This window comes from Alligator sinensis, unplaced genomic scaffold (genome assembly GCF_000455745.1).
Source record: "Alligator sinensis unplaced genomic scaffold, ASM45574v1 scaffold273_1, whole genome shotgun sequence".
Lineage (NCBI taxonomy): Eukaryota > Metazoa > Chordata > Crocodylia > Alligatoridae > Alligator > Alligator sinensis.
Window position 1 is genome coordinate 2,902,065 of NW_005841943.1, and position 14,755 is coordinate 2,916,819.

A 14,755-nucleotide genomic window follows, 5' to 3' on the forward strand; every position below is an offset into this window, starting at 1 on the left:
GGAAGGAAAGTCCTCTCTTTGTGAAGAGGGCTGTTGGCCACTTCAGGTTACGTTTCAGTCCGGACTAGCAGGATTTTTTAGTGGGCATTTCAGTTTTTCAAACCCAACAGGTTTGGGGAACTAAAATGTTGTGATTTTTCATTTTGAAAGCATAAATGTGTACCCTCTCTTTGCATAATAGTAATAAAAACTGTCATCTCTATAACATTATGTTTCTGATTTTGAGTTGAACTGCATATTACTATATGCATAGAAAGATGTTAGTGCATTAACAAGTGTACTAACAAGGAATCCCTTCCTCTCACCATTCCCTTATGATGATGTTGGTATTTGCAAGCTAAGGAGACTGAATTTCCTAACTGGGAAGTCAACTGTAGTGTGTATTTGCAAATGGAGAATGAAACCCCAAGATCTGGGTGTAAATAAATGTAAATTGTTGGAACTGGTACACTGAGAGTCTTAAAAGCATACGTTAGTGAGAGGGTCAGATAGTGAGAAAGGGGTGGTATATATTTCTTTTTACCTCTTTCAGTTCCTTGAATGCTATAGTGTTCTGATTTCTGAGCATGTAAACCAAAGAAGAATCAGTTAAATGTACATATAGCTCTTGATGCATCATCTCTGAATTTTGACTATATATCAAAGCCAGATAAAAATGGATTTGGGTATTTAAAGTGGGATTAGGTACCCAGGCCTAAAAATGCAATCTTGTAAATCCTTGTTGGATGATTCCAAATTCCACAGACCATTTAAATTTGATTTAGAAGTTGCTGGACACTTTGACTGGCATCTTTCCACATACCCAGAACAGCTTTTCTCTTGATGGGGCTGAGTAGTCCAGTGTATATTGCATGCCTTAGTATTTAGTAACTAAGCAATTCTCTCTGTCTTGTGAGGTGCTTTATCTGATAGGAAATCTCAAAGCATGCCTAATACACACTAGCTGCATCTACAAGAGTGGTGGACTGCGCAGTCATAACCAAGTAGTAAATGACTGCGCGGTAGCATCTGTGTAGGCATACCCCCTGTCAGGGCGAGGCTTCTTATAAAATGCAAGGTAGACATGCTTTCTTTTAAAAACCAGTCAGGAGAAGGACTTAGTTGTGATGGTATTGCTGTTTTCACTTATCCTCCTGGGACTCTCTGTACTTTATATGAAATGGTTGTTGGATAAATAATAACCCTGGGATCCTTCCCAGTAAATGCCCTGATAATTTAGGTACTGTCATGTTTCCTCTTACACACTATGTCCCAGTGAATTTTAAATTCTTTTCTGTCCAGTGTCACAGATCAATACAATGCTTGGCAAGAGCCCCCATTCCTGCCTAATCTGCAGTCTAATGATTAAGATATTCTCCTGGTAGGTAGGATATAGGGGTTTGAACTCCCTCAAGAAGAGTCTATAATCTGTGTTTCTAGTGTTGCTGGTGAATTCTTTGCCCACTAGGCTACGATGGGCAGACACCCACTACCATCACTTTTTCATCTTTTGGTTTTGTTTAAAAGTCTTTCCTCTGAAGATGGATGTAGGCAACTTCCTGCCTGACAGGTTTTATGAATCTGAATCCTGAGTAGATTAAGGCACCTGCAGGTAGGATTAAGACTGTCCTGTCCCCAGTCTTCTACTGGCTAGCTCTATGCCGCTGCACGCTGATTGTGTTGACTTTTACAAGCTCCCTTACCCATATGTGACTTGTTTTGGATCAAGAGTTTTGGTACCTACCTTACTCTTCCCATACATTGTACAGGGTGCCTTGGCAGCTAATACAGGGTTGTGGGAGACTAGACTCCTAAAAGATAGGTGTTGTAGTGCCTAATATTTTGGTACCTAAATTCTTTCTTGGATTAGACCTTCATTAATGGTTTTAAACATCCACGGTTTTTAACATGATCTTTTGGTTCAAATATAGAATTGTTTGTCAAATATAGCTGTCTCAAAAAGAGCAATTCTCATTATAGTCAGTAGTTGTGCTGCATATTCCAGAGCAAAATTTTGCTCTTGTTCTGTTTGGTTTTGGTTTGTTATTTTCCCCCTGGTTTCTGATTTTAACAATTTGACCCCTTTTTCTTTACCCTAATTTTAATTATTTTTATGAGAGTGATTCTGTAGAAGCAGTTCCATCGTGGCTGCTAGCTGCAGATAAACAGATGCCAAGCAAGTTATTTGAAACCCATAAGAGTTAAGGTTGGCAAACAGTCATTCATTCCGGACCAGGGTGATGAGCTTACATCTAGAATTCCTAAGAGGATGTTTATATTAAATGATAAAATTAGTTATGCAGCAATTTCGGCTTTTGTATAATGAAATGGCTTCCCTTTCTCTAGGAGTCTGGTAACTATTTAAAATATATCTTTATAAGAAATAACCACCTAGAAGTGTAGCAAAGCTCCCATGACTAAATTAAATTATCCAGCCAGCTAGTTTAATGTTAATATGAATGTATATTATGAGACAATGTTTGGAACTTAACTCTGCTTTTGAATAGATATAAAGTTTGAGTTAAAGGTGGCAGGAAACCTTTTTGAAGTTCTAAAGGAAATGTAATCGGTGGACACAATTAATAAGAATATAGTTTATATGGTTCCCATTCATTATGGAAGCACTTTTAGAACCTGAATGTAATAACCTTTATATTATTTTGCATATTGACAGAATTGAACTAACAAAATTTGGACCAAAAAATTATGGTGGTAGACTAGGGATGGGAATCTAAACTGATTATGTCCCAAAAGAGGTTGTAGAGGGAGACAAGAAGATTAAAGTATTTTGGCTGAATTCAGTCCTACTGTAAATTGGTGCAGATTCTGTGCAGCATCATGTCTTAAACTAGTAAATCTTCCTTTCATCAAAGAAGGGTTATGCTTGAATAATCAACCTTTGAGAGAGAGTGAGATCTCTGAACTCTTTAGTCTGCTTTGCAAGTGAGGTCTGAAATTCCTACTCTCAAGAAGGCACAACTTTTAGCTTTTCAGACATATTGTTCTTTATGGTACAGTATATTGTCATTTCTGGTTTAGTGATGCTTCCTTTTAGCAAAAAAGGTCCAAGCCCTACTTCTTTTCTACCTTCAAAACTCTTAACCTTTTTCTTTTTTGTTTTTCCTAGTACCCATTCTCTCTCTTTTCTGGTCTCCACAATGTGTAGCTTTCTACTTTTCTGGTCCGTCTTGTCATTTTATCTAATTCTATCAAATTAATTCTTTCCTCTTAGTTTTTATGGCCTTGCATAACCTCTCAGATTCAATACTTCATGGAGCCCACAAACACTAACACACATTTTTTTTTCAAAACATTTCCCACCATTTTATTTATTTTAGGAAGATCCATCAACTCACACACCAAAATATAATCCTAATTTTAAAACTGTGCATGAAAAATGAATTGTGATCACTCTGAAGAACCAGAGTTGTATATGTGGGCATATATTTTTTTTTACATTTTATTTTAGGTATTTAACCATCCAAGAAAATTGCAGCTTCATTGCTCTCTTTAAAGTTAAGGAAACTGGCACAAGGTCTTTGTGTTTTGTATAGCACCAAGCACTTTATATATGGTTAACAATACTAAATAACATTTATTACGTTGCACAGTCTATTTTATTACACAATAGGTTGTCCAATAACTGTATACCTGTCAACTTAGCACACAATTTTTTATGAGCAAAATATTTACTAGGAAAAGTTCAGTGCCACTGAGTGCAGAATGCCACTTTTAGTTATTTTTCTTTGCATGCCAACAGTTTGTTGGCACTGTGCAAGATGTACTTTATTTAACACCCAGAGCTATAAAAAAATGCTATGTATATAGTTACGAATGCTCATTTAAAAATAATTTTGGCATCCTATACTGTTCTTGTAGAGAGATCTTTCTGATGAATAAAAAGATATCAAAGTCTGGATCAGCTTTGAAGATCCACCATAAATCAACCATGATCTTAATAGTAGGAGAGTTGGTATCATTGTTAAGAACATTCCCAGAGATTTTTAATTTGATAAGTTAGGGTTTATGACATTAAAAAAGAAAAAACGTACAGATGTCCAGAATAATCTGTTCGTTCCATCACTGGATAACTGTGAAAGTCTGGTGATCTAATTGTCCAAGGTGTTTATCTATTCTTTGGGCTTCATGCCCTTTGTTTCCATTTATGGTCTCTTCTGGAACAAGGCCTTTTCTTAATCCTTGAGTGAGCAGGAGGAGCAGAGCAGTAGTAATGAAGTTCACCTGCCAAAAATAAAGACTCTTATTTTTATTTAGTTAGACCTTCTACCATGTGGTATGCCAGGGATCCTCTTTTGAATTCTGACAGGGGCCATCAAGCTAATCTGGAGACTAACAGTTCATCCTGCTTAAAGCTGTCAGATCCAAGGCTGAAGTCTTAAAATGTGTCTGACTTTCAGTTCTCATATATCAACAATTTGATGAACTAGCATACAGCTTCTAGTGAGATTTTACTTTGCTTACAATCTATGACGTTTCTGTATTGGATGTCTTCTCTTCCTGTAAAATTTTTCAACACAGTCCTAATGTTTGTTCAAGATTTTTTTCTACCTTACTTTGAACATTGTTGAAAAAATAGCACTTGAAGCATAGTTGGAAGCTTGTCTTGTTTATATAAATAATAATTATTGTTTCTGTAGAACAGCCAAATGGACCCCTGGTAGTTCTAGTCCATTTAAACTAGATTGTGGCCATGGACAGGCATTGTATTTGTGCTGGGAGAAAAGTCTTTCTTCTGGTAAAGAAAGGGAGCATACAGCCAGCCACTTGGTGGGTTTCTTGCAAAGGAAAACTGACTCTTCTGCAAGGAAGTTCTGTCTCTTTCAACCAGGAAGATCTCTCCCCTCCCTCACTAGCTTAAACAGTTGTACACTTCTCTCAGGGGTTGAGGACACCCAGAATCCCACAGTCCTACAAGGGAGAGGGAGAGCGTTAGCTCTGTGATAGCCTGTGATTGCATGGGAGCCCCGTTGGAACCCTGCCTTAGAAAATTTGCCCCCATCCCTTCCTGCCAGTCATCTGATTGGTGAGACGTGTATGGGGGGACATTCTCTCACAATGGAGGGCTCCAGACCCAGGCACATCTGTTTCTGGCTTGAGTCTGAGGAGTGCATGAAGTCAGGGCCATTGTCACCCACAGTGGGAACCCTTGCAGGGCTCTAAGAGGAGCCCTAGTTAGATGATTGGCAGGAAGGGTTGGGCAGAGAGAACCATTCTCCTGGAGCTGGGTGGCACATCTGCCTCTTACCTATGCATGCCTGTGAAATAGCCTCCTCTCCCCAACTTCCTATTGACAGCCTTTCTGCTTCCCCAGAAGTAGAGAGGCCAGGTTGTCAATCACTGGGTTTCCCAAAGGGCAAGGGTGACCCAAACATCATATTTCTAATTCCCCTGGCTGGGGAACTTGCCTGTGCAGCTTTTCAGCCAGGGCGATGAAACACATCTATGCTGTAGCTCCCAAATGATTTTTCTAGGGCTAAGAATTAGACTGCTCATTCTACATTCTCCAACTCCAGAACTTACCTGTAAGATTGAAAGACCCTCTCAGTATATACTAAAGTGTTCAGTGGACCTTGAGTGAGCTAAAACTTTGTATTAATCTATATACTACCAAAATGTTGGTACTGTGTAGCAGAGCTATAGAAATACTTGTTTCTGAGTTTGTTGTTGCTGTTAGACCTTGGAATTGATGTAATTTGTTTTAGAGACATCAGTACAGTTTTCCCTCGATTTATTCGGGTTTGATTTATGCGAATTCAGTCTTATGCGATGACCTTTTTTATACCTGAAATTTGTTATATGCAAGATAAATTTTCTGTTATGTGATCGGCATAAGTGCGCTTCGCCCACCCCCCAGGCAGGGTAAGTCTGTCAGTTTGTGAGGGGAGGGGAAAGGGCTGTGGTGCAGGGGCCCCACTCACCACAGCCCCTGCTGCAGCTGTTCTGGGAGCAGCTGATGCCAGCAGCTTGCAGCCACTGGGCTGCGCTGTGCCCAGAACCCCCCCGAGGCTCCGCTTCCCCCAAGGCACTGTGCTCCGAACCCCACAGCGCAGCATTACCCAGTGGCTGCAAGTAGGTGGTGTCCACCGCCCCCAGGGCTTCAGCAGGTGTGGGCAGCAGCCTGCAGTAGGATGAGAGCAGGCTGGGGCTGGAGGCTGCTCCAAGCTGGGTCTAGTGGCAGCACCAGGTTCTTCCTGGCACTCGGGGTGGGCTGTGGTGATGGGAGGGGAGCTGCTGCCAACCCGAAAATTTACAATAGCCCCCCACAACCTGCCCTCCCAGCACTGCTGCCAAGCACTGGAAAGAGCCTGTGCCAGTATTGGCCGTCAGCCCCAACGTGCTCTCATCCCGCTGCAGGCTGCTGCCTGCCCCTGTTGCAGATCTTGGAGCAGCGGGTTCTGTCTGTTGCAGCCTATGGGCTGCGCCACATCAGAAGGGTTGAGGCATGGTGCAGCCCAGCGGCTGCAGGCTGCTGGCGTTGGCCATTCCCGCGGCTGCTTCAGCAGGGGATGTGGTGAGTGGGGAGAAGCAGAGCAGTGGGGTAAGTGGAGTTGCTGCCCAGCCCGAGCGCCACAAAGTGCCCGGTGCTGCCCCTGCAGCAGCCCTGGGAGCGGCAGATGCCCCCTGCTTGTGGCCCCAGGGCTGCGCTGGACCCCTCTTCCTGCCCCTTCCCTAGCCCCAGCCTCGCTTCCTCTCTCCCTCACCACTGTGGGAATGCATCCCTATGTGTTTCATGGTAAACTGGGTTTTCTTTATGCAACTTCAATTTGTGCCATTCCCTGGGAACGCATCTACGGCATAAATTGAGGGAAGCCTGTACTTTTATATTTACCTTAGTTTGTATTGTAATTACTATTGCGTTGTACTGCAGCCTACCAAACCAATTCAAAAATCTTTGCAGGCTCTTTTAATATCCAGAATATCTCTGTTGGAATGATGGAGGTTTGAACTCATTTTGCTTCTCTGAATTTGTTCCTGGTATAAGAACCAAACAGCTTTTACTTCATAGATAAATCGGAATGTGAGAAAAGGGAGCATTTATTATTAATTTTAAAGAATCTTTTAAAATGTGTTCTTTCCATAAGTTATAGAGCTCTGATTTGGTACTTTTTCATTTTTTTCCCCCCTTGGTTATCTTGTCCCTGTGAAATCAAATATGTATCTTCCTGGCCTATTGCTTTTCCTGTAGTTTTTGTGAGGGATCTTTGACTTTATTTTAGGTCTGCAGTTAATTTTGTGTTTTCTTTTTGTTTATATTTTCCATATTTTTCCTGTAATTAAACTAACTTTTTTAAAAACAGCACTGTCAAAATAGCTAGCAGTCTCTTTAAAAAAAACAAAAACAAACAAAAAAAAACCCCTACACAAAACTCTAAGAATGCAAGCCTTTGGAAATTTAGCCCACCTTCCCCAGCCTTCAAGGTTTAGGGAAGTCAGGCCTCCCTTGATTCACCACAAACCTCCTTGCTTAGCTAATGCTCTTTTCTGAAGAGCTCCTTGGCTTGTAATCTAGTCAGCCAGCTAATCTGAAGGAACCAGTTTCCATCCTCTCTTTTGAAGGCTTGGCAAATTTCCCCATTTTACAGTCTGTTGCACCTTCAGGAAGGAAGAAGAGTGGCAAGCATGCCTCCAGGAGCAGGACAGGAAATCCTTCTGCTGAGACTTGTATCCAGTTTTTGCTTCTGGATGTGCAAGGTGGCCTGTTGCAGAAACCCTAGAGGTAAAGGCTTCACTTGCATTTTGAAGGTCAGCAGGCCAGTATGACTATTTTTCCACAAAATGGAGGTTGATGGGAATGGACTAGCAATCTGACCGTATATCTCTAGCTTGTTTTCTCATTCCCTCTTCCAAGATATTTGGAGGATATTTTTAGGGGTGGGAGGCCAACTCTTTTCTTCAAAAGTTTACAAAAGCAGGATAACAAATGTTTTCATTTTGTTTAGAAATTAATGTTTGCCCCAGGCCTGCTTTATTCAGGACTGACTCCAAAAGAAGAATGCCTCTTACAGCCTTCCCAAAAATGCCTAGTAATATTGTCACAAATGTTTTTCTTTTTTAAGCAGTAAGTGTTTTTGCTGTCTTGCCAAGCTAGATACAGAGAACATGCCCTGATGGGATGTCCCACTGGGGATTCCCCTTCAAAATTTGATGCTTGCTAAATCAAAGTTTTGGTTTTTTTTAATCAATACCTTAAGTGACTGGTTTTTAGGTATTTTTGTTTGCAAAATACACTGTTGCAAATAACTATTTGTTGACCGAGAGTAGATGCCCTAAATGTTGTTCTTTACACCAGGTGATGACCCACATGATCATGACAGGTGATTGTCAACTTGGCCTATCATCAGACAGTTCTGAGCCAAGTGGTGTCCTCTGGGAGTCAGTCAGCCGTTCTGTTTCAATGCATTGAAATCAAAATAAATATTGTTTAGGTGTCATGAAATACAATATAGTATGAGAATCAGATTTAAATAAGTTCATTTGTATCATACATATAATAATTAAGGCTAGTATGCAATGTAGTGGTGGCAAGAGTGGAAAAAGTTGTCTAGCATCTCAACCAGTCCTAAAAACTTCCTTGGATTAAAGTAAATTTGGGGTAAATGACAGCATGGTGCATATTTATTTCTGAATAGCAACAGTAAGTCACCTTGTATGAAATATTACTGTAGAAGATAGTTGTTTGATTATTTTTTTTTAAGAAAAGCTGAATCAAACAATTATCAGGTATAAATCAGATTTCTTAATAGCTTGAAAAATCCTTGTAGCCTGAGTCACTGGGGAAATATGCCATGCAGCACTCATGGATGTTGGACTTCTTCCTGCAAGGTGATGCACACACTCAAATGTGGGTAATCAGTTCCTCAAAGAATCAGCAACTTTCATGAGTAAGCTAATGCTGTTAGAAAAATAATAGACTTACATGCATAGGGTGATGCTTTGTATATCATAAACCAGTTGCTATGATCAAAGAAATTAGGAAAATATTCTACTGAAGTCACTCTTTTTTGAAAAAGTTAAAAAAACAAACAAACAAAAAACAGGCCCAAAAAACTATTCCAAGCAATATTTAAACCCTTAGATGAAGAAAACTATTTCTCCCACCAGTTTAAACCTTCTTTTTAATTTTACTTTGTTGTTTAAATTCTCAAACTCTTAAAAGTTTCTCAAGGCTGAAAACTCTTATCTTTTTGATGGGCACAGGACAAGCAAAAAAAAAAAAATGAAAACAGCAATCTGTCAATAGGAGGCATGTTATATTTCAAGTTTATACAGAGGTAGGAGACATTCGAGTGATAATAGTCAGGGGTTTTCCAATTCCCTTCACCTCTTATGTGTATACATGTTTGTATATATTTATATTCAGGAAATTAGATAATATTTGTTGTCTCTGGGATAAAGCCTACTTTGATGCAAAGCAGCTAAAAGTGTTCTGGAATGTGTGTGTGCGCGTGCGCACGTGTTCGTTCCATTTTTCTTTATTAGATGAAGTCACCTACTCCAAACTCGAAACCTACAGCCCATAATAGAAGAAATCACTTTTATTCTTTAAACATAGTTTATATTTTTTATGACTTGTATCTGTTTAATTCTTGTGCGTGCATTCATGCATGCATGTGCTAAAGAACTACAGAATATGTCTTTTCATTTCATTAGTCAGTTAAAATTTGTAGATCTTTTAGAAAAGGGTTTTAGAGGATGGTGGAAGGAAGGGATTCAGCTTCATGGTTTTGCTTCAAACCCATCTGTTTTACTTAGCTATGAGGGAAAGTATATTCTATTTAGCTTTCTTTCTTTTTTTTCTTTTTCTGTCCAATCTTTCCATTTCTTGATTCTCAAGTAATACTAATTGAGGGGGGTTATGCACTGTTACTTATGCATAATTTAAAACTAGCTTTAAACCCAAATTCTTTCTGTCTTCATCTATCATTTATCTCATGATGTTATCTTTTGTACTTGGTACGCTTCAGTAAGCACAGTCTGACATATCTTGTGGCCTTTACCTTGAGTGATAAAATGCATTGAAAGGATGCTTGGCACCACCTGGTGAAGATGAGACAACCCTGGAGAACTGTGCTTTAGGAGCAGGTGACTGATGCTAAGAAATGTACAAGTCTTGAGACACAGCTGAAGGATTGTAGCTTAAAAAAAAGGAAAGAAAAAAGAGCAGGAACATTAATACATCTTCCTGAGGTTTGATGGGACATATACTGCCTACTGTTCCATCTGGTGCTTATGATAGCATGGCATATTAGCATGCTGCAAGTTCATAATGTATTCAGGGCGAGAAAACACCACTTGCATACCAATTGAGGCGTCCTCCTTCTCAGAGCTGCCTTTGAATTTCAATGATGTTTATGCCTTCTAAGCCATGACTGAACTGAGCATTTCCTCTCTAAAAGGAATAACAACAGTGAGGCATATTTGGTTTGGGTTTTTCCCCTCTCTCTCACTGTTTTTGTTTGTCCTTCAGGGAATTTAAAAGCAAGTTGGATCTCAGGCTATCTCATAATACAGCTTCTTTTTTAACACCAAAATAACTTTTTTGAAGGCTCCGGTCTCTTGGTTTCAAAAACGCTATTTTTATGCTTTTATTAAACCATGTCACTAAGGAGTTTACTGACTGCAAAATCATTCATCTATGTCACCAAGCATTTTGAAACAGCATATTGTAATTATATTTTAATATCCTGGCCTCCTGTGCTATATTTATTGTTAACTTAAAACAAAAATCTGAATATTTAATTTCTGGTTAGCACTTGTTAAATCATTTAGGCTTGTATTCTGCTAAGACTTGACACCTACTTGACTTTATGCATTTATTCTAATATGAAACATACATGTAAGTAATAAGCAGGTGTATATGTTTTTTGGAGGACTGAGATCTTTTTAATCAACCCCTGCTCAGCCTGTTTCTCTCCTTTCTTTTCTCCTTAAAGATTTAAATCTGTGCTAAATCTGACACTTCCTTTTACAGGAGACCACCTAAAAGTTGCATCTGAGAAGCTGTTCACACACACTTTGTCTTCTGAACTTGTCAGACCTAAGATCGTTATCCTACAAACATTTATGCATGTACTTAACTTCACTTGTATAAGTAGTCAAACCTGAAGTCAAACATGCCTATAAGTATTTGACGAATTGAGCTCTTCAAGGAGCCCCCTGTTAAGCATAAACAAATGTGCTTGAGTTGTCATTTAGCTGAGGAATTTTTCTTTTTATGGCTCAGCCTCACAAAGTGCTTTGCCTACTTGTGTCCAGTGGGACTTGAAGGTACTAAAAATACTACCAGAGTTGGATTTTTGTGGGTGGGGTTTTCAAATGTGTCAAGGAATGTTGGGGGCAAAAGTCCTATTGACTCCCCGCCACTCCTCCCTGCCCCCCCCCCCATTATGCTTCTAAATTACATTAAATGTTTTTTTGAAAATCCTGCCCCAAATTAGGAAACTAAGTTTATTTCCAGTTGTGGGGAATTTGAGAGGACAGATTACTAAGATTGTTCAGTGTTTGATGAAACCAAATATATACAACAATTCTGCTTAATGAATGAATTTGGGGCCAAGTCCTCTAAGAAGTTTGAACATCTGGTCTCCTGCTGCCATAGAGAATGAGTTGCAGTTTGAGGTCTCAGTGAATCTTGAAATTATATATCTTCAGTACTATTTATGCTAATACGATTTCACAATAATAGGCTATTAGCATTTATTTTGAGTTAGCCCTAGTTGCTGTTTAGTTCATTTGATTGCCACAAAGAAAAAAGTATATTCCTATGCTTTCCTTTCAAATATATATAGCCATGAATTCTTTTTATTTTATTTTGTTTTATTTTATTTTCAGGCAGTTGTTTAGCTACTCTCACTTAGATAAGAAATGATGGATGTCTTAGAAACATTGTCAGAGTAAGTTGACTCCTCTTGGTTAATTTGAAATCTGTTATCTAATGAGTTAAGTGTATTCTTTGTTTATTGATAACACATTTAGAACTAGATATTAGTGTCTTGGCAGTGAACATTAATAATTTCTTTCTCATAACATTCAGGAATGCTAATTTACTGAATAGAAATGTAGACGAGGTAGCACATAATTCAAGCAAGTTTAGTTGGCACTTACACGATTCTTGAAATGTTTCTTGATGTCCTACAGAACTGTTAACATCTGCACATCTTGTGAGGGGAGTCACATTTATTACAGCTGTACTCTAGCTAGAATGTAAAAGGAAGAAAAAAATCAGAGTTAAGAATGAAGCAGCTGGCTTTCAGTAACAGAGATTTATTGTTTTGCTGTAGTTACAGACCCACAATAAACTCTAGTTGGACTCTTACAGCAGCATCTTTTTTTGACATGACAGGTTGAAAGCTTTGGAATAATTCTCAGTAGGTGCAGCCTTAACAAATACACACATTTAAGAGAAAACAAAACCATTATATAAATAATCATCAGCTAAGTACTACTTAGTTGGAGAATGATATATACATAACATGATGCAGAGCATGTGTGTGCAGTCACACTTGAGACCTTTGTGCACCTGGAAACAATGAAAAAACAAAGATGGTCCATATATCCTCTTTCTTTGCAGACCATGTGGAGGGAGAAATTAATGGGAAAATGTCTGCAACTCCACTAGAGCCATGAAATTGCATGCTCACTTGATTCCCTTCTTGCAAGAATGGGAGCAGGCTAGGGAAAGGATTGATGAGTCAGGGTCTGGTGGGATAGCCTTTCAATGGCATGCCTGATTACGGTGTTGTCTGTCTGTCTGTCTGTCAATGCTTGTTCTGTTGCTCTAATAGAAACAGAGGTTAGACATGCACTATTTTCCTTTACATCTTTGTAGTACATGGATATTTCATATATCCAGTTTTTTTGTCTTTTACATCTTCCTAATTGTTTAAATGTTGGTTTTTGTTTGTTGCCGAGAGACTGAGGGTGTGTCTACATGTTCATGTGTATGCAGAGGTTGCTGCGCATTTATTTAGTACTTGTATAATCAAGTACTAAATAAATGTGCAATAACCAGAGTTACTGCATAGTAGTGCTGGCAAATGCCTTTTTGGTGATGCTACTGTGCAGTAGCCTAATAATACCGTACAGTACCATATTAGCACTGCCCAAGCTGTGACGCACTACTGTGCAGTGTTATTAGGCTACTGTGCAGTTAGTGTTTTGTGTAGACATACCTTAAACAACCTAAACAACAAGGCTAGGGACACACATTACACATAATAAAGCGGTTTAAATGATCAGAAACTGGTTTAAACCTGTAACAGATAAACCAGTTTGAAAATGGCTGAAACCAGTTTGAGATAAACCTGGTTAAACGTAGGATCAGACTTAACTGATTTGGCTCAAACTGGTTAATGCAACGTCTGTCCCAGACGCCTTGCTGGTTTAAGATACACCAGACTCCCCAGCATCCTGGTATGCTCTCTGGGTGGGGCAGGGCTCTCTGGTCCACAGCAGGGCTGGCCTCTCCCCTCTGTTCTCTAGATGGAGCTCTGGCAGAGACTTGCAGGCACACCAGGGTCTGCCTGGCTTCTCCCTGCCCTTCCCCTGTCCCCCCATCACTGCCCAAGCAGGAAATCCTCCCATGTCCCACAACAGGGACCCCACAATGCAGATGTGTGTGTGTCCAATTTCACTACGACAGGAAGACAGAACAGTGACCACTTAGGGTTGTTTGGAGCTCATCAACAGTTCAGCTGGTAAGCAGTTTAAGAAGCATTTGAAGTAATGGAGAGAGGCTATTATTTTGCTTATTGGGTGATAAACACTGTTGTTATCCCCCTGCTGGCTTGCTCACCTGTCAGTTTGTTGCAGACGGTATAAAGAAGCAAGGAGGGAGATCGAAAAGCTCCCTATCGTCAATAGATGCGTGCACTACACACCCCGCCCCCCGTGCCTTCGAGTCCTAGCAGGGAGCTGGGGGCTGGCAACACTCCCGCTCCTTGAGCAGTAAGTGGGGAAAACCCTGGGATAGTTCAGGCAGACCTCCCTAGTCAGAACATCCTGCTGGAGCCTTGCCACACCCCCCTCAGCTAAGCACTATGCAAGGGAAAGGAGGGCTGCTTTAGCCCTGCAAAGATTGAATCAATTCAGGCTCAGGCTTTTTGAATGTCTGCCTCTAGCCCTAAAGTATTTCAGTTTTGCAGGTGTTCTTGACTCATCATGGATTTCATTCCCTTCATTTGAGAAGGGCATCCTTTCCAGTGTTGATACTATATATATTTAGAAAAATTTTGTAAAATCTTTCCATGTCCTCTTTAGTTTTAGTTGCTCTTATTTCTTCCCTACAGTTAAGTGAATGCCTGTTATTTAGTTGGTTTGTACTCATCTCCAGCACTCCTGACCTATTTACATTACAGAGTACCATACAGTAACCTCCTCAAATTTCACCTCTTTGAAAAGTCATTCAGAGATTTGCACTGATAGTAGGGGTATGCAAAGCAGGCCCTGTTTGATTCAGATTTGGATTCAGCCTGAATCAGGGACAGTGATTCGATTAGTTGATTTGGATCACTGTCCCTGATGCAATTTGGCCGAATCTGAATCTGAAGATTTGATGCTGATTCAGAGAATTGGCAATTCAGACATAGACACAGCTTTAAATGTTTTTTCTATATACCTTGAGGTACCAGCGTGGCTTCTGAATGCTGCAGTGTTGGGGCGGATGGAGCATCTCACAGGAGTGTGGGAGGGCCCTCCACATGCTCAGCGGTGAACCTGGAAGTGGACCGGAAGTACTTCTGGTCCACTTCCAGGT

At 40.0% G+C, this 14,755-nt stretch overlaps 1 protein-coding gene across 11 annotated transcripts in view; it reads left to right on the forward strand.

Annotated features, from left to right (window-relative positions):
* RUNX1T1 (RUNX1 translocation partner 1) overlaps positions 1-14,755 on the forward strand; it is a 141,847-nt gene that overhangs the window by 40,207 nt on the left and 86,885 nt on the right. Inside the window, exon 3 of one of the 11 annotated variants that reach the window (XM_025199413.1) lies at positions 6,674-6,711. The exons of the other annotated variants lie outside the window; for them this stretch is intronic. Within the exon in view, the coding sequence (XP_025055198.1) occupies positions 6,674-6,711 (38 nt within the window). The remainder of the gene's footprint in view (positions 1-6,673; positions 6,712-14,755) is intronic. 11 annotated transcript variants of the gene reach the window in all.